This window comes from Anastrepha obliqua, chromosome 5 (assembly GCF_027943255.1).
Source record: "Anastrepha obliqua isolate idAnaObli1 chromosome 5, idAnaObli1_1.0, whole genome shotgun sequence".
Classification (NCBI taxonomy): Eukaryota; Metazoa; Arthropoda; class Insecta; order Diptera; family Tephritidae; genus Anastrepha; species Anastrepha obliqua.
The window spans coordinates 59793201-59812996 of record NC_072896.1 but is presented as its reverse complement, the minus strand read 5'-3'; the positions used below and the strand labels follow the sequence as shown (position 1 = coordinate 59812996).

The 19796-nt window shown below is 35.3% G+C and overlaps 1 protein-coding gene across 1 annotated transcript in view; it reads left to right on the top strand.

Moving 5' to 3' along the window:
- The first annotated feature begins 1085 nt into the window (after nt 1-1085).
- The window catches only part of LOC129247088 (ras guanine nucleotide exchange factor Y), a 31558-nt gene continuing 12847 nt past the window's right edge, over nt 1086-19796 (top strand). The window contains exon 1 of the mRNA XM_054886007.1: nt 1086-1198. Within this exon, the coding sequence (XP_054741982.1) occupies nt 1177-1198 (22 nt within the window). The 5' untranslated portion in view covers nt 1086-1176. The remainder of the gene's footprint in view (nt 1199-19796) is intronic.

Genomic DNA, 19796 nt, shown 5'->3' with positions numbered 1-19796 from the left:
AACCAACGCCCCACATATCAACTATACATTTGTATGTATAGTACATTTATTAATATCAGCCAAAGAGAGCATACATATTATACATTTACTGAGCGAAAGCCAGCTTAAACGGGATTTATTTTGTATTCTCTCTCGGATCTCATGTTCTATTTTTTCCAACGATTTCTATACTCGCATTCCAATGGGGTTTCATCCTCCGCCCCGTTCTTGGTAATACAAACTTAAATACATACATGTATCTATCCTCGTAAAGAGTGGCTTGCAAGTTCTGTGGGATTGGCCTCATTTTTACATAACTGAAGCGCAACACCACAAGCCGACGAAAGCTAAAGTAAGGTAAATAAAGAATTTGAACGGAGTCGGTGCTGTAGGAAGACAAACAGTCGAGAGAGGAGGATAGATCATTAATATCGGCGTTGGACGCCGTTAATTTGGTCGTTAGCCACTGATATTCTGTTCTAGTGTATATGCAACTTTTTTGCAGCCACCCATGCCCTCTTTTATGTTAGCCATTTCTTTCCGTTTGTTTTGATCGGCGAGAACCAAACAAATTATCTTCTCTCTCTGCATTTCAATGTTTTTAGTTGCTTCTACCTTTTTTTAGAAGAGCGACAGCGTATAACCACACAAGCACACCATGCCAGCGCCAGCCGCATAGTCATAGCCAAAGCTCATTGGCATGCATACATATACACATCCATACAAATACCATTACGGCCACATTAGTCGGAGCAACAGCCAGCACGAACGCCAATGCAATTCAAAACAACAAATCAGTCATAATTCTTACGGCAAACGTTGAGGAGCATAACTAGAGACACAGCTAGATGTCATTGTATTAAACATTAGAGACGTTCAGTTTAACTGATCTGATCGCATTTTCAAGCAATTATTTATGCCACGGAAAGTGTCAAGATATTAATAACTATTATAAATTAATAATAAAATAGAAAAGTGCGGGCTCTTGTGTTTTGTTTTTGTATTTGAAAGAGACAATTGTGGAGTGTATAATGCGATTCGGATTTGGCCTTACAATACCTAGTCTTAAATAGGCAACAATCAAAACAATCTCAAGAACAATATATGTGCATACAATTAAAAACAAAAAGACAGGCGATTCCACGTTCTAAACCCAATATTAAAAGTGAAACGAAGAATTTTAGGGATATCCACCGAATGTTACAAATTTACTGTTTCGGTGAGTTTTTTATAAAGAACTATAAACAATATATACCGTATAAAAATGCTTATATGTAAGTACTTGCGTATGTGTTGATATGTATGAATGTATTACAAACCTAAAATAATAAAATCCAATCAAAACTGGACTTTATCAAGTAAATACAAACAAATAATTTATAAGAAAAATACAACACAAAGGTATGTATTGTTAGCACAGCAGAAAACAAGTACGTAAATCGACGACGCGCAATTAGAATACTCGAAAAGTACGGTCCTCAATCGGGCTAAAAGCATTGTTAGAGAAATTGCGCCATTCACTCATTCGGCTTTCGGCTTTCGACATTTGCGTTAGCTGTGCGTGGCGGCACTTGCAGACAAACTTGCAAGCTTTAAGAGAATATGAGTATAAAAAACTTTGAACGCGTATAGAAGAGCAAAACAAATAACAAACAACTGTGTCACAATTGAAATCAAAGAGTTTAGTTGCTGCTACGCATAGAGCATAGAGATAGCGAGAATGGGAGATACAAAGCAACAACAGTTTTTAATTAGGTCAAGATGAAATATCACCACACACTCCTAAAACCAATAGATGCAATAGTGGAAATATCCACTCAAAATTCCTTGAATCAATAGGATTGATCAACAGCTCGTTATTGAACTTGAGTTATTCTCCCCATCAAGAATCAGAAAAAATCTAGGAGAAAATACAAAGGTACTATACAAATTTATGTGTAAATAAAAGCATGCTATATGTTGAGCAGCAGCAATAGTTGCACTTCCACCATGGGTAAGTTCTGGAATTTGCGTCTACTTTGTAACTAGCAAGGCAATACATCCACAATTGTGGAAAATGTCTGCTTTGTAACCTTTTCTGCGCATATATTGTGCATACACAAGTTCATATGTATGTATGTATATATGTTTGCAGGAAATGAATGACTCATCTCTTTTTCGCTTTAAGGAATTTCACTTTCATTCTTTGCAAAATATAGCAATTTATTCTTGAACTTTTTGTAGTACACGAGTGATTAACACTCTCCCACTTACTCTCACGCTGAATTTCTAACAGTGGCCACGTGCTAGCCAGCGTGCTAGCCAGCGTGCAGATCTATTTTTTTTTTTTGTGTATGGGAAATAGTTCGGTGTTGCACTTTTTTCTTTTCGGCTAGCAAAGGTTTATAGTTCAGTCGATTGAACGTAATTTCACTTACAAAATGTATGTTTTTAACCAATTTCTTCGGTTTTTATAATTCTCATAAATAAAAATGTCCGAAATGTACGAAAATTCAATATAAATAATGTTCTCTTTATGCATATACCATATTGTACTTTTGTATTTAAACGCTACGTGCAGAGTTGAGAGGAGGTGTGGACTGACTCGTTGCTAAGCTAATCGTACAATAATGTACGCAATCTCTATAAATGCACCAGTAGCAAAAAAAAATTATATTTAAGCAATCGACCGACAAGCGACCGACCGCCATCCACTTGCAGCACATATGTACGTATGTATGTATGTACATGCGTAAGTCACGCATACCATGTGCAATCAAAAGTTTTATCGTACACACATTCCATAGAATATAAAATACATACATATGTATTTGTACTTGCAATAACAAAGCGACCCAACCTCGATGAAGTGATTTCATTCTGTTATAGATATACAGCCATGCATATATACCTACAAACATATACGCATACATGTATTATTTGACTCACACACAAGCTCGCGTTCACACAAAGCCAGAGGTATCACGAATACATTCGCATGACGTAAAGCCCCTGCCGCTAATCGAGTGTAGTGCAGTTTAAAGTTAATGCACTCTAACAGAAGTTCAAGGCTGAGCAAATCAGCCCTCGCCGTCATCATTGCGTTCGCTGTCGTGCGGTTGGATGTTGGCTTTGTTTTGTTGACAGTCTCGGTCTCAGTTGCTGAAGCATTTTCATGTTTTTTGCAATTATTTTTGTTCTCATATTGAATGTGATCATTTTTTGCAACAGTGAGTAAATATAGAATAAAGCAAATATGAAAACAAATGTTTCTCAATTATTATCTATATACATGCATACATACATATGTATACTTGTATTTCGGTGTTTTCGTGCCCCACGACATTCCCAATTTTCAAGTGCAGCAGGTTCTTTAGAGCAAGTGCGAATCTTTGTTCTTTTATACTCTGTTCAGACCTCAGAGCCACTGATGCTAAATAGTGTTAATGATGGGGTTAGTATAAATGCGTGCGTAGTTGTTTACATACATATGTACGTGCTTTTATGACTATATAAGTAAGACCGGCATTATCGGTATTAAGTCGTTGCTGAAAAATGAGCAACAATAACTACAGCGGTGCAACAATTCTTTAGGGTACTATTGTCTCATTATATGAAACCAGACGGAGCAGTAAAGACAACCATGATAAAAAAACACAACAGCCGTATTACAAAAGCAGCAAAAATAGTGACCATACCGCATCGTCAGCAATAAGCAAGGCACCAAAACTGAACGAGACAACAGAAAACGACAATCAAGTCGATTTTTTTGCAAAACAGTGCACGCTTGATAATCTGAACTATTTAAAACCAAGCGGGTTCATATTTGCTAATTTGTTGACTTTTAATAATGTCAGACCTTGAAACAAAATATATCAGCATTTATAAATAATAGAATATAAATAAAGAAATGTACTTATTAAAACAAATTAACGCATTCAAACTAAAACTCATCTTACATTAACAAGAATGAAAATCACCTATTCAAAGGATTCAATCATTTTTTGTTCCTCCTTCTTCCTTTACAATGAATAAAACACCACAAGGCGTCTTTGAACATTCATGTTGCTTCGATGGACACTTTATATTTGAGTAAATTCTTAATCGCAAAAACTTTTTGGAGCACATACCAAAAATCAAACCGTCCTAACCCCGTACTAAGTTCGTATGACTTAAATGCGCCTGAGTTTGTGAGCAAAGTAAGCACATTTTGCAATGATATGGGATTCCCCAAACTCAGTAATTCAAAAATTGCATGTATGTATGTATTATGTATTTTCAATATGTAAGTACGCATTTAAATGTATCACATATTGAAAATCTTTTAGATCTTTTAAGCCCTGCTCAATCATTGGAGTAGTCAATGAAAAATAAAGCATCCTCATTATACGCTGTTCACATTACTGCGCGAGCACTGTATATATAGGTACATACATGCCTGTTTATATGCACATTAACACGAACGTGCAAAATTTTTACATCTATACATGTATGTATACAGCCACTAACATTCGTTCATTCATATATACATTTTATCCTCTCGACACTAGTGTACGCAATTGCAAGAGGATCGACCGTACAACGCAATGTATAAAGCTGTTGTTGAGGAGGTGGAGATGCACGGGTCTGTAAAAGTTCCTTAAACTTCCATGAGTAGTGGCGCTGCGCCGCAAGCAGCAAACTCTTCGTCAGACAGCTTATTTAGTCAACTGAACACTCGAAATATGAGGGTGGGGAGGCGATAAATATTTGGCCGATTCACTTTTCTACACGAAGGGAAGTTTGTAGACATACTTATATGTAACATATGTATGTGTGCTTGAGACAGTACTAATGGTCTGCCTTTAATGCAAGCATAAATAAGCGCGAGCCGTGAGCAGAGTAAGGGATCGGAAAGGGAATGCCCTTAGATAAAATTCCAAGGCTAGAAGGGGAGAGCTCAATAACAACAACAGTGCAATAAAGAAGGTCATTGCCGTGGTTAGACAGCAAGAACATTTGCCATGCGCTAAGAGTAAATACAAATTCAAACACAAAACAATGAAGCCAACGAAAGCAAAACCAAATGGCTCTAAAGCCAATAAACAGATGTATGTACATACCAACCTACGTATGTATGTATGTATAAATAAACAAATGAAAGCTATTGCAAAAGAAAGCATGCATCGCAAACGATTAGAGAAATGCGACTTAAGAAATGTACAAAATAAAAACATGAAAAGAATAATCAACAACCCATATGTATGTAGAAAACAGCAGAAATAATATAAGCGCATGATATAATAATGATTAAGCGGATAAAAATTATAAGGCTCAAAATGTTTCCAAAGAAACAACTTGGATTTTACTGAAAGTTTCCGAAGTTTAAGTGAATACCCAATTTTTTGAAACATTTTTCTTCATATACCACATAAAAATGTATGTACGTACTAACGTTCTACGTATATAGATTCACAGAATACGTCCATTAATAAAGAATTTTCCAAGACTAAATTCAAAGATGAGATTTGTAATATATGAAAAGCTTTGATCGAATGATGTTTTAATTAATATTTTGTCATATCGAACCGACCGTACCGGCATAACTAAGGAACTGTTTTTCTATAGCCAAACATTAGTACTACCTTCATTTTAATAATTAATATTGGGATTATTGGCATGGGGAACTTTCTACAAGCGAAAATAAATGCATATAAAAATAAATTTCTTGTTAGAAATTTGTTATAAAATTAAAACAAATAAAAACAAAATTATTAAAAAATTAAGGCGCGAGTTTTAGACATCTCTCGGTTAGTTACAATTCTTGAATTTTGAAATAAAGGAGTAAGATTTTAAATACTCGTAATCTATCTTTTAAAAAATGCAAAGCAAAAATGCTGAATTTTATTTACATGTGCCAATATGTTATAAACTCTCAAGCTTAAGAAAAGAAATGGATTTGATTACATCTGGAGATATGTATCATGCATAGACACATTGCTTATATTTTGCGCAATACTGGGTATTCAGTATTTATGTAAAAGCCTTGCAATCTTTGCTCAACGAGTTTAGGGACTTACTAAATTTCTGTACCGACTTCTTGAATATATTCCAAAACTTATAAGTGATTTCCATTGGATTATCAGAACTTTGTAAAGTCTTTCGACGTAAAACACTATTCAGAACACATATTGAAAATTAAAACCTCAAGTTATCAGTACAGAATTTATTACATATCTGACCCTATGTCAGTCGGAGCTACTTGGTTATGTCACACCTCCTTACAAATGTGAAAACTACCAACTACATATATGAGTACAGGGTATACATTTATATGTATACTACGTTACACATACATACATATATTCATGCTAAAGTCCTAAGCTCCTCGGTTGATTCAAATCCAAAACTAAAAAGTCAGTTTAAACATTTAGAAAAATGTTGACAAAATCTTGTCAGGGAGTGCAGATTACAGCAAGCCAGAACGTGCTGAGTTCCGTCCAGACTGAACTTTTTATACCGCCACACATTTTGGTAAAACTAATTTACAAGGGAATATCATGATTAACAGCCAGTTCAAACTACATTTTAAATGTGAATGGGTACACAAAGTTTGATTCCGTCTAAGCTTGGGCCAAAAATTATCGCTTATAATATAAACTCATCTTCCGCTCGTATTAAGGTAAGCGTCCCTGCTAAGTTTCGCAGAAATATCTAGAGAAGGAGTAACCTTCGGCGTCAGTTTTGGCCACAAAAATTCAGTTCGGCTTCGGCAAAACAAAGGCGAATTTTAGCCGAACATTTCAAAAATTTTGTAAACCATCACTTTTTGTATTTTAATATTGGTAAATATGGGTTTTGGATATTTTCTGTGGAGAAAAATTGCTTTGAAATATCTTTCTGCTCCTCCATCGAGTGGAGCTCACTAAGCAATTTTTCAGTACTGCAGGTCGGCTCTATATATAAGTAGATACAATGTTCCGTTTGTAGGGTGAAAATGTCGATAAGCCCTTGAAAATATTTAATATAGTTTGGCTGCGACCGAAATTGCCGAAGTTCGTTACGGTTCAATTCAATCTTAGAAATCGATGTTTCAGTCTTAACATTTAAAAAGTGGGAACAATTTTGACCCGATTTCAATTATATTTACACATGTCAGATCTAACTAAAGTGTGGAGCTACATGTGTACCAATTTCGGGGGAGTTCTATTAAGTCATTATCGAGATACTTAGACTTACTCTAAAGTTGCCGTGGCTCCGCTTATTTTTGAGCATTTTGTTTGCGTCGTATTTACTTTTTTGTCTTCACTATTTCTACAAAATATGACTAATTTATAACAGGTATTTCCATTTTTTTTGTTTTTTTGAAACAAGCGTTATGTAAGCAGAATTATAATACCCTTTACACAAGACAGGTATAAAAAATAGGTAGATGTACTATAAGTGCCTGTAGTCGGTAAGACCGAAACACTGTCGGTTAAAGCAGTATCACACTGAAGTCGATCGTAACGTGCTCGTTTTGCCACTTGCTTTTTCTCCCTCTGTTGTATGTGATGGGGGGACAATCAACGCCAGGAATGAAGAGGAGCAAGCGCTAAAAGATTGAATGTAATCTGCAGCGCAGTAGCACCAAAACAAGCTGAGCAATTGCGCAGAATTTTTGCGATTTCGTTTCTTCCCCCACCACGCTTAACAGCGAGATGGTACAGTTGTTGTTTATTGGTGACCAATCAACCTACATGATAGACTCTGTTCTAAATTTAGCACTATGAAAGAATTTTACCACATACAGCCTTCCTCTTTCTCAGCCTTTAATTCTAGTTGCTTTGACTGTGGCTTTACAAGGCACAATATATTATGTATACATACATATATAAAGACTATTTGAGAGCTTGTGAGATGATATGTATGTAGTAGAGCCTAGGGGTTAACTTGCTCGTCTTCTCGACAACCTCCCTTTTTTCCTCGACAGGCAATTTAGTTGCTTGAAAAGGGATATAGTAACTCATAAGCGCAGTGTGTCATCGATAAATACATATTACATATTAAATATGTGCATATTGTCCGTGGTAATGTATAGAACACATAACCTATCCATATGTTTGTGAATGCATGTGCAGGTAATATACATATGTATGTACTTATGTATATTAAATGACTTAACATTTATTTATATTATTTATATCTACATATGTGTAATTTAATAAAAAAACATTAAATTATACAGCTACTTTACAACACACACACATGAATATATTCTGTAACTGTACATATGTACACATACATAATTATACTACGTCTCAGAGCAATGGCGTTCTCATTTGGATGTATCTGTGTATGTGTGCAGATCGAGCCCATTGGCAGGCAGCGGTTATTGTCGAGTTATTGCGAAATCGCCGGCTTATATAATATTCTTGAGTAATCAGCGAAAATTAAATACACATATTACATTCCCCTGTGATTTTTCTTATTCTCGGTATTCCTTATGCAAGCGTATTTGTATATATGTACATACATATGTATGTATATTGCTTATATGTATGTATGTATACAAGCAAATGAAATTTCGCTTCCATTTTTAGAATTGTGCTATCAGGAATTATTTACATGCACAGATATATTTTAATGCACGTAGGTGTACATATAGGGTGATTCAAGGGTGATGCAAATCTATGCCAGCGATTATTTATGATATGTTAATATTTTTTCGCACAATTGGCACTAAATTGGCAAAATTAGTCACGGTGCATTCAACAGATTTTTATTTGTCAGTTTAGAATTTATGCGAACTTGTGCGAAGTATACATAATCAGATAACGTGCAAAAGTGATCCAAACATTTAATGAAAATGGTCGTTCTGTAAGAAGTGCATTTCGCGCATTGCATGATAAGCGATATACCACTTTTTTACCGAAACGTATACGTTAAGGGGGAGCGGGGGGTAAGGGATAAAAATCGATTTTTTTTTTTTGCATGTCATTGTAGTAAAACATTTCAAAAATACCGTGTTAAAATTTTAAGTCAATCCGAGCAAAACTTTTTAAGTTATAGAGCATAAAGCCGAGCCGCCTCAAACATTTGCCGAGACGCAGCAGTTGCGCGCGTAGTCCGTTACAAACTTTAAACGCGGTTTTCTCGAACCTTTTTTTTTAAAGTGCGTAGTCATTGGCATTTGAAAACTACTCAACCGATCCTTTTGAAATTTTGCACACATATTTTACATATAAAAAACCTCCCGCCAACGTTTTTTTTTTTTCGCCATTTTTTTTTATATTAAGGTGGTTTTACACCTACAAAATGGCGGCATTTTTTCGTCAAAAATCACTTTTTACTTCAAACGACTACCAAATGGCTGAAAATGAAAATAAATCGTCAAAATAAACATTGGGGGGGAAGTTTAACTCATACTTTAACTAAGTTATTCGATTTTTTTGATTTCAGATGATTCTACGCTGAGATATGCTGACTACTGCAAAATGTATTTTTGAAAAGACGTCTACGTAAATGTGCTCTCATTCTCTCATTTTGCAATTTTTTTACATGAAAATTTTATCAAATATTCTTGAAATGTTACTTTATAATATGCAACAACTTTTAATAAACTGACTTGAACCGTTTCGCTACAATAAATTCATGAAAAAAGTGTTTTTTTTAGCGTTTATCCCTATATATATAAAAAAAATAAAAGAAACCACTATCAATACACTTAAAGTGCTAAAATAAAGACAATTTAATCAAAAAAAGATTAAAAATAATAATAGTTAATATTTTGACTTGAATAATAGCGACGCATTTCGAGTCATCGATTTCATCAGTCGTTCACATCGCTCCTTCGAGATATATTGTCAATAAACCTATTTTTTTGGAGACATTGGTGTTTTAGAGAGCTCCAGAAATTGTCAATAGAATTGACATCTGAGCTCTAAGACCATTCCAGCACGTGAACACCTTCAATACGCAACTATTATTGTTTTTTTTTTTTTGTATTCTTGCAGTAGCCAATTGTTTATGATCATTATTACAAGCGCCAAAATCCTCTGTAGTATAAAGTAACAAGAAATTTTTCTAAATATCGATGTAATTTGTGGAATTCATTATGCCATCGTATGAAAAACAACGCCTAGACCATTATTCTTCCACCGCCGTGTTCCACCGTTTTTTGTGCTCACGGACCTCCACAGAAAGAACTGACAGAGTGATTTACGTTATTAATTTAGAGTAAATGGTGCCTACGCAGAGATGGATAGAAATACATAGATATAATGTGCATGCATACATACATATGTACATATATACGTTTTTATGATAAATACATTTTTATATCTGTTTTCACTTCAACATAATACGAGAGTTAACGTCATCGCGCTTAAAAATTTCTTTTTTCTTATTTCGGTTGTTTACGGAATACCGTCGAAAGTAAGTAGTAGTAAGATTCTACAGACTAATGCTCGAATAAGTACTGCTCTTAAGTATTTGTGTGAATAATAACATTCAATTTCTCCAAATAGCTTTTTATGTCGATCTAATGGCCAACCAATGCGCAGATGCAGCGCGGCATGCCAATGCGCCTCAGTACGGGACTGGCACTTGATATCGCCAACGACAACTATGTATGTATGTATTTATATATCATACATACTCTTTATCCAGTACATTGAAAGTACAGCGAACGTTGATGGTACAACGACTTCATACTTTTGATAAGTTGGTTATATGTATATTTATACTTGTGCACATGTATATGGGTATACATATGTATGTATATGCAGGCTGTCACTTAGCCATTTACGCAGCCGCTCAAGTATTTTTATTCAATTCCATTCTGTACGCATGCCATCTAGTCAGTCAAGCAACTTTAACGTAACACTTTCTCTTACTAACCGTACATTCGAGAGCCGCTTTTTGTTTCACGGTTCCAATCTTTGTGGGGAAGTGTCACTGGTGTTTTACTGCTTGCCACATTCATTTTGAATTATTTCTTGTGCCGGTTTATCTGCTGCCTTTTTTTAGTATTCGCGCCGCACGATCGCTTATACTCGTACATGCAAAGCACTAACAGTTCCACTTTCAAGAACGACCGTCCCACTTTCACGGCATAAACCTAGAATGCGGGTTGTGTATATATACACCTATATATATAGGTATGTGCATATGTGTATATTTAAGTATGAATGAGATGCTTATAAACGAGCATTCAATAAAAACTTAAAAGTGGAACTTGGGCTTACATTCACAACCATATGTAACACTGAAGCAGCCCAAAACATCCCCACCACCCGATCCCCTTGCATATTACTCCACACTTTCTAACTATTCTCAATTCTTTAGCTCTCGTACCTTTCTTTACTCAATAGTTGAGAGCTGCAAATTTTCTTTGTATCAGCTTTGAGAGAGTGTTATTGGCCGAAGTAGTGGCGACTGGAGGGGAAATGTTAGTGGATCAAACAGAAGGTAAACCGGTTCGTTTGAATCTGAACTCTAAATTTCAATTATGTGCTCTCGTATGCAACTTTTTAAGTTTTTTGTATGCCGCTTCTTTTTCTCTTGCATTTACATTAAATTTTTGTTATTGCTCTTGCTGTTTGAGCTTCATTACATTTTCATACGGTATGGCTGAGGTTTTTGTTGTTATTAAACTGAGCTTGTTTGATATAACGAACAAGAAATCCGTTATGTGACCCAATTCTAAATTGAAAAGAAAAAACTAACAACAAATAAAGCTAAAAACTGTGAAGAAAGAAAGCAAACGAGTATGGAAGAATATTAACATTGAGTACATGTCGTGAATATGTATGTATGTATGCTTATACATATGAGTTTATGATAAAAAGAGACCCGTTAACAGAAGAAAAAGTAAAACTTCAGTGGCGTGCAGACGTAGAAAATTAGGAAGGTGGTTGTAAAGAATAATATACATATGTACAACAACAATTGCAAGCGAGAAAGTTTCGTAATTATATTCATATATTTCTACATACTTACATACCCTGCAGGGCAAACGACTAGTTGCAACTGGTAACCTTCTAGACAATGAAAAACAATGAATATGTTGCGTGCTTTTCTATTATATAAATAAGGTAGTGAAATTTGGGACACTATAGCCATAAACATGTAGTTTTATTTACTATTTTCAAACCTCACGCATAAACAAGAATGATATTAGGTGCGCAACTAAGTTCTCGCTGTGTGTCAATAGATGCCGCCAGCAGTGTGTGCTAGTCCATTCTAACATAACCTAAACGTCATAAAACAAGCTAGGGCATATGGTAAACAAACTGTTTCGACACATTAGTGATTTTGTTTTGGTATTATACCTATATATACTTTTGATTTTGTGAAAATGTCTGATTTTGTGCCGAATAATCGTCGTTTGCGGGAAGTGTGGATTTTTCTCTTTCATTCGAAGAAGAGCTTTCTGCAGTATTACGAGTTACCCGCTAATCCATTTCCAAGCGTTTGCATGCTTTGGGAATGATTCAGAAACAGGGGACTTAGGTTCTTTATGAGTTAAAACCAATGGATGTTGAACGTTGTTTTTTCGTCTGTGAACAACTGCTCCAGCGGCAAAAAAGGAAGGGTTTTCTTCATCGCATCGTGGCGCACGTGATATCGTGAAAAATGGAGTCATTACAGCAATCCAAATAAAAGAAAGTCATGGGGACTGCCCGGTCATACTTCTACGTCGTCGCCTCGGCCGAATATTCACGCTGCAAAGGTTATGCTATGTATTTGGTGGGACCATGTTGGTGTTATTTATTATGAACTATGAAGCGAAACCATCACTGGGGATCGGTATCGACTTCAATTGATGCGATTGAGCCAACCACTGCGCGAGCAGCGCCCGCAATACGCGGAGAGGCATGAAAAAGTGTTTATAAAGCATGACAACGCTCGGCCTCACGTTGCCAAACCCGTTAAAACCTACCTGGAAACACTGAAATGGGAAATCCTTCCCCACCCGCCATATTCTCCAGATATTGCGCCGTCCGATTATCACCTGTTCCGATCAATGGCGCATGGTCTAGGCGACCAGCAGTTCCATTCATTTGAAGACATCAAAAAATAGCTTGATCCGTGGATAGCCTCAAAAGATGAACAGTTTTACCGCGACGATATACGAGATCAACCAGAAAGATGGGAAAAGTAGTAGCCAGCGATGGGCAATACTTTCAATGATTCACTTGTAACCATTTTTTCAGAAAAAAGTTGTATTTTCATAAAAAAATAACGAGAACTTAGTTGCGCACCTAATAGATTAAAAGGGCTAGCTATCCGAAGCAAAATTGTGAGACTATATAGATAAATTGTGAGACGAGTATATATTGTAAGTTCATAAAGAGGTATGATCTGAAATTCTATAAAAAATAGCTTTATATTGTTCACTTAGTTGTATTCTGCTGAAAGTGACAAAAAAGACTCAAATTTCTGGAAATTATCCTCATATTATTCCGCATAGATGCTGTGTATGAGATAATATTCCCATTAACATATTCCGTTGGCAGGTTTTTTATACATACAATGCAATTTATACAGGAAGCACAGAATATTTTTAAGGTTGACATGCACAAAAAATTTTCGATTAACTATTATGTACCTGAGTCTTAATTTATTGTTGTGAAGGGTAATATAATTTATAAGGGTATTGTAATTTTGTTCATATAACGGTTGTACATATGTGCCTATAATAGCACAAAAAGCTCAGAATGGTGAGAGGAGTCGATTTAGAAATTCTGTTCATCCGTCGGTCTATCAGTATGCATGTTAACGCAAGGAAAAATTAATATAATATATTTCGATGAAACTTCGTACAAACATTAATTTTTATTCACATGTCATAAAAATGCCACCCATTCGCCTGGTGCAAGTAAACCAACTTGAGAAAAGAAAACGCTACCCTATGAATATGCTGCGAAAACGAATATCTGAGAGCTCTGGCAAAGAGAGAAAAATTGCGACATCATTGCGAGAAAAGAAAACACCATATACGAGTGCGCGTGTATAAAGTTCGGTCAGAACACAGCATTGCATCGAAATTGTATTACATTTTCTATGGAAAAGAGTTTATTTTTATTTTAAGTGTTCATATGCGTACATATCACATAAATTGAGTTTTTAAAAACTTTTAGATGCACATAAAAGACACCACACATTGACAAGCAAAGGTTTCCTCCCCTGAAGTAATACTTAGTTCACCGAAGGAGAGGTGCGGATTTTCTAACTGCGTTGTTGAACGCTTGAACATTGTAAAAAAATAATACAATAATATAATATATAATAAAAAATATGTAATTTAAAAACATTAATTGTATTAATTGTAAATTTATACTCGAAATTACAGTTCTCCAACAAATTTTACTTATTTATTTCAACGCACACTAAAATTTTAAAATTGCCCTAAAAATGTATATCATCTCAGCTGTCAAAATAAAGCGAAATCCAGGGCAACCAAGGTATATTAAACAAGATGTGACTGACAACTCAGTTCGGATATTTTGTAATGGACTCTAATGTCAAAAATGCAATACGAAAGCTGTACATACACACATGCGTTCGGTCTTTTAGTCATAGAAGAGAGAACAACTTTTATTCGAGAAGAAGACGTTTGCAATTTCATGAATGCACGTCTTGGCTAGAAGATTAACTCTGAAGTGATGTTTTACTGGTATTTAGCATCTAAGATGCCGTAATTCAAAAATACAAAACTCCGATTATTCAGTAATTTTCTCCAATTAACCCTTATATCTGTTCAGCCACTATGTGCTCCATAGAAGTGTTTTAATTGTAATGAGATAAGTAACGTTATAGATATGTACATATGTAGCAAATGTGGTAAATACAATATGTGCAATGAAATTAATAAATATATGTATGTAAATATGTGTGTGCGTGGTTTTTACTTATCATATACAGTGATTGTTCAACCTCACGTAACGCAACGCGTGAAAGTTATTATTACTGAATTGTTTTGCGTCCACGCAATTTGTTTCTCTTGTTTGTTTGTCGATAAAGCATTTTACCTCTTTAGCCACCCACCGCTTCGTCGCATTCGTCGCTGTTACAAAAGTTCATTAGCATTTTGGTCTCATTTTATTTCTTTTGAATTTATATGTAGAACACTTTAATTTAGTTGCGTTCATTCTGTAAAATGAAATCTCGCGCTATTTACAGTTATTTACCAAACTGACAGCGGAGCAATGATTTTTTATAACTTTTTTCGCTTTTACTTGTTTCGGGAAATACGTAAGTATGTGTACATACTTACAAAAAATCAAAAATCAAAGAAGATTTGATTCGTTACATAAAAGTTTAAGCCCAGTTACATTGCTAACTTTCATACTTACTTATACATATGTAAGTCGAAAATTTCCAGGAAAAAGCCCCAAATTTATAACTGCATCTTTATAAAGCTTATAAATTGTAAACGGGTAAAAAATAGGATTTTCCTATGAATACGTCTATGTTTTGTTCTGCTTAAATTGAAGGTGAAAGAACGGTAATATACGCCTCTAGGTCTTCTGGTTCATAAACAAAACCAATAATGCTATACATTTCCCCTAGTCTTTTTAACAACAGCTACATATATATTCAATGTTCCAAAAGCTCTTTAGTAGTCCTCCAGAAAATCTGCTAATAGCCCTGTCTTCGCTATCTATTGTTCTTTGAAAATCTTAACTACGAGTACAACTAACAATCTGTATGAATATTACGAGTTATTACTTTCCACGTAATTCGCAAAATGTGCTAGTGTTATTTTGCAGGTTGGATGTAAAAAGAGAATAACTAAGATCATATAACTTATCTTAATTTAGCAATAGAAACAATTACAGGCGTTTTTAGGGATTTTGCATCAATATTTGTGCAAGTGATTGTAATTGCAATATCAATTTCTTCGTCACCAACTTCTGGCAATTTTTTTTAGAATTTCATAACTCATCTCATCGGAGCCATTAGTATTTATCAGATTTTTGCCCATTCTTCCAAGAACCTACTACTTAATTACTTCAGAAAACTCGCTTGAACAGCCACTTTCAATACTACTGTGCATTTGGTAGTCATTTGCGTTACATATATAGGGCCCGCCATCTATCGTTACGGATTTGAACTAGATATTATTTGAAGAATGGTAACACTTAGCTGTCATCTGATTTGACAGAAAATTAGTTTTATTCTTCCGCTGAACGAAAATGGTTGTGTATACGCTCAAAGAACGCTGGAAAATATTGCGACATTACTTTGAAAATCATGGTAATGTTGCAGAATGTGTACGAAAATTACGTACGGCAATGGGAAGAAGAAAAGCACCGAATGAAGCGTATGTGCGTTACTTTGCGAAAAAAGTAAAAGAAACTGGGTTGCTTATTGACAAACCAACGCGTGACCGACCGTTGGATTATTATCCTTGGGGTGCCGTTAAAGGCCAGTGTTATGCCAACAAACCAGCAACAATTGATGCACTGAAGACCAACATACGCGATGTCATAGCTGAAATACAGCCGCATACAATCGAAAATGTGTTGAAAAATTGGACCGATCGTATGGGATGGTGCATGGCTAGCCGAGGCAGCCATATGAATGAAGTTGTGTTCCATCATTAACCGGAAGGATTGTACTTCAAAATAAAAAAAAACCGTTTGGAAAAATATTGAGTAGTTTCTTTTTATAGAATTTTTTAATTCCGTAAAGTTATATGGCGGACCCTGTATTTTCGACTATAGAGTCTATATTGCTGTCAAAAAACTGATTTAGTCTATTTACTGCTTAATTTGTTTTGATTCAGTTTTATACACTGTTTTCAAAAGTTTCGGCTTAAAACTATAGGTCCTTCCATTTGGGGAACAACATCAAGACGCACGCCACAATCAGGAAGAGGAGCTCGGCCATATATTATATATATATATATACAGTGCACTCGCGATAACTCGAACTAATTAAAACAGGCGCTGTTCGATTTATCGAATTTGTTCGACTTATCAATTGAGTGTGCTATGTTAAAAAAACAGTCATCGATATCGATTTTTTTCAATTAAATTTATTTATTTATTTACATATGGATATGAACATGAATATGTTTAAAATAATTAATTCGTTTCAATATTTTTCATCAAATATTTGGCAGTCTTTGTGTCAGTTACACAAAAAAAGTCAGCTTTAACAGAAAAGTTAGGCCGAAAAGAAAGTTGTAATGTGTGTTTGTCTTTTCTTGCCTGCAGCAATGTTGAAGAGTGTTAACCTTTGCGGGGCTTACTTGTTCAGTTGTGGCCCACTGAATTACCTTATTGATAGAGCTAACTGCCCCCTCAGATGATATCCGCTCACATGTCTCAGTTGTGTTGTTAAACTCAGACTCAGAATCACTAGTTTCAATTATTACTTCTGTGTCGGTAAATTCGGCACCATCATTCCATTTGTTAACATCATAAAGCGTAAATTCGACCTGTAAATTATGTTTTTCATGTTATGTTCTTTCAAGATGAGTCCACTTATTGGGTAATTCTTTTTTCTTTGGGACAGAAACCATTTGTATAAAGCGGCTTTCATTTTAGGAAACTCAGAAGCTTTTAAAGTTCTCCTCTTCCCAGGACCCAAAAACGTGTTGTTTACTGCTTTTAAAATTGTCTTGTCTTTCTTTTTTATAAGACTTATGGTGGACTTGGCTACCCCATATTCCTTCGCTAGAGAAGTAACACTACATCCACGTTTAATTTTGTTAAGGACTTCAGCCCTCTCTTTTAATGTTAAACACTTCAACCTTTTACGATCCATTACTCACGTGCACTGATACACTACAAATGACAAATTTAAAGCAATTTGGTCAATGCAAGATGTTGTTCCCAGAAAACTAACGGGATATTAACGTCGAAATATTCATATGGACAATACACTAGTATACATATAATTTATATACATATACTATATTATTACATATGTATCTATGTACAAAATGTACATGTTTGAAAAGAATGTGTGTACAAATAAATTTGTTTTTTTGTTCGAGTTATAGCGCTTTTTTATTGTTCGAGTTACAAAGAAGTCAATAGGGGAAAAAATGTGTTCGAGTTAGCACGTCGTTCGACTTAGCGGCTATTCGAGTTACCGCGAGTGCACTGTATATGTTAAAATCAAGTAACACATGTAATTTATGTTTCCCATTCATCAGAAACTTATCTCCTTCACTTCAAGTACTGCTTGATAACTTTCCAAACTTAATGTGAATTATTTAATGATGCAATAACCTTGGAGTATGAAGCACAGAACATTTCATAATTCTATTACCAGAAGATTTATCAGTGGCAGTGAAACTCCCTTGTTCACTTTAGTAGCATTTGATATAAATTGTTTCATACCCGTTGTGTTAGAGCTCTTAGTGTTCTAGTACAGTAATCCCATTTTTTCAACCAATCAATATTAAAATCTCCTCCAATAATAATCCTTTTGACTATTATCTAAAAGCTCTTCCATAAACTCTGTAGAAGTATTTATAAATTCAATTTTACTAGAACTTGATGGTTTATATACATATGTACGTCAGCGAAGGTACCTATAACGAAAAAATTAAATAAAGATTACAATTCTTTATCTCAATAATTTTTTTCTAAGATATAAGCGTAACCGATTGGATTTGTGCGTGACTATCATTCGGCAGTGCTCACGTTCGAAACCCGCAATGGCAAGATTCGATATAAATATTATTGAGATTAGATAAAAACCATAGCCACTTTTTATATGCTATGACCAAATATCCGCCCGTCTGTCTGATGTTACAAGCTGTTACTTTGATTCAAAAAATGAATAGCTGTCCCTGCTTTGTGAAAGAACCAAACAGGAAATTAGCGACCTTTCTCCTAAAACTTAGCAGAAAGGGCCAGAGAGTACTGGTAGGTATTATCACAGGGCACAACGCCTGTGGGCAGCATATGGCTACCTTGGGAATCATCGACGACCCAATATGCCTGGCTTGCCGTGAAAACGAGGGCACTAGAGACACTTTCTCGGCAGCTGTTCGGCGTTCTCTAGAATCAGACTTAGGTTATTGGAGGGCGATGTCCTGAGCATCGATAAAGTTTATACTCTTCCAAAAGATTCGCGGAAGAGTGACCAATTCGCTCGTCTTACCACCCATATTGTATCTATCCTGTTTCTCTATTCCTTCCACTGTAATCTATCCGGGTGTAGTACAATGGTCTTCGTGATTGAGTGCTTGGACTTGTCCAACCCCCCACTAATCTAACCTAATCTAATCATCCCAAATTAAATTTTATTAAGATTTGGGCGGATATATAAACTCTAACTTACCACTTCTCAACTTGTTGATTTCAGTTTCAACATGTTTGCATACCTTCTTATCGACTCAAGTTATGATAAGTTTAATTCAACTCAGAAAATTGTATATTCGATACAGATATATGCATGTAAATGCAGTTTTCAGTAGACCTCTTAATACTCTCCATGGATCTACACTTAAAAAGAACCCGTACTACTCGTGTATAGCCCAGCAGCGAGCTTCGTACTTACATATGTATGTATGCATACTTGTAATAAAAACACGACCAGCAAAAATATAAATTAATTTGCAATAATATTTCCATCATGAAGTGTATATGCACATGCATACCAACGTATGTATGTATGTGTTTACATGGGTGGTGTGGTGTGCTGTCGGGAGCGAAGGCGATTATCATCATCACGTTGAGTCACGTTTGCGCATTTGCACAATTCACTCTCACGTGTGATTGACATTCATCAAGTCGCTGCCGAGAATGTTTGAAACAACGTGGCCGATTGACGCCGCAACCAACACGAGGCTATGCATAACTATTTATTATTTGGCTTGCTGCCGTTACATCAAATTCCATCGAAAA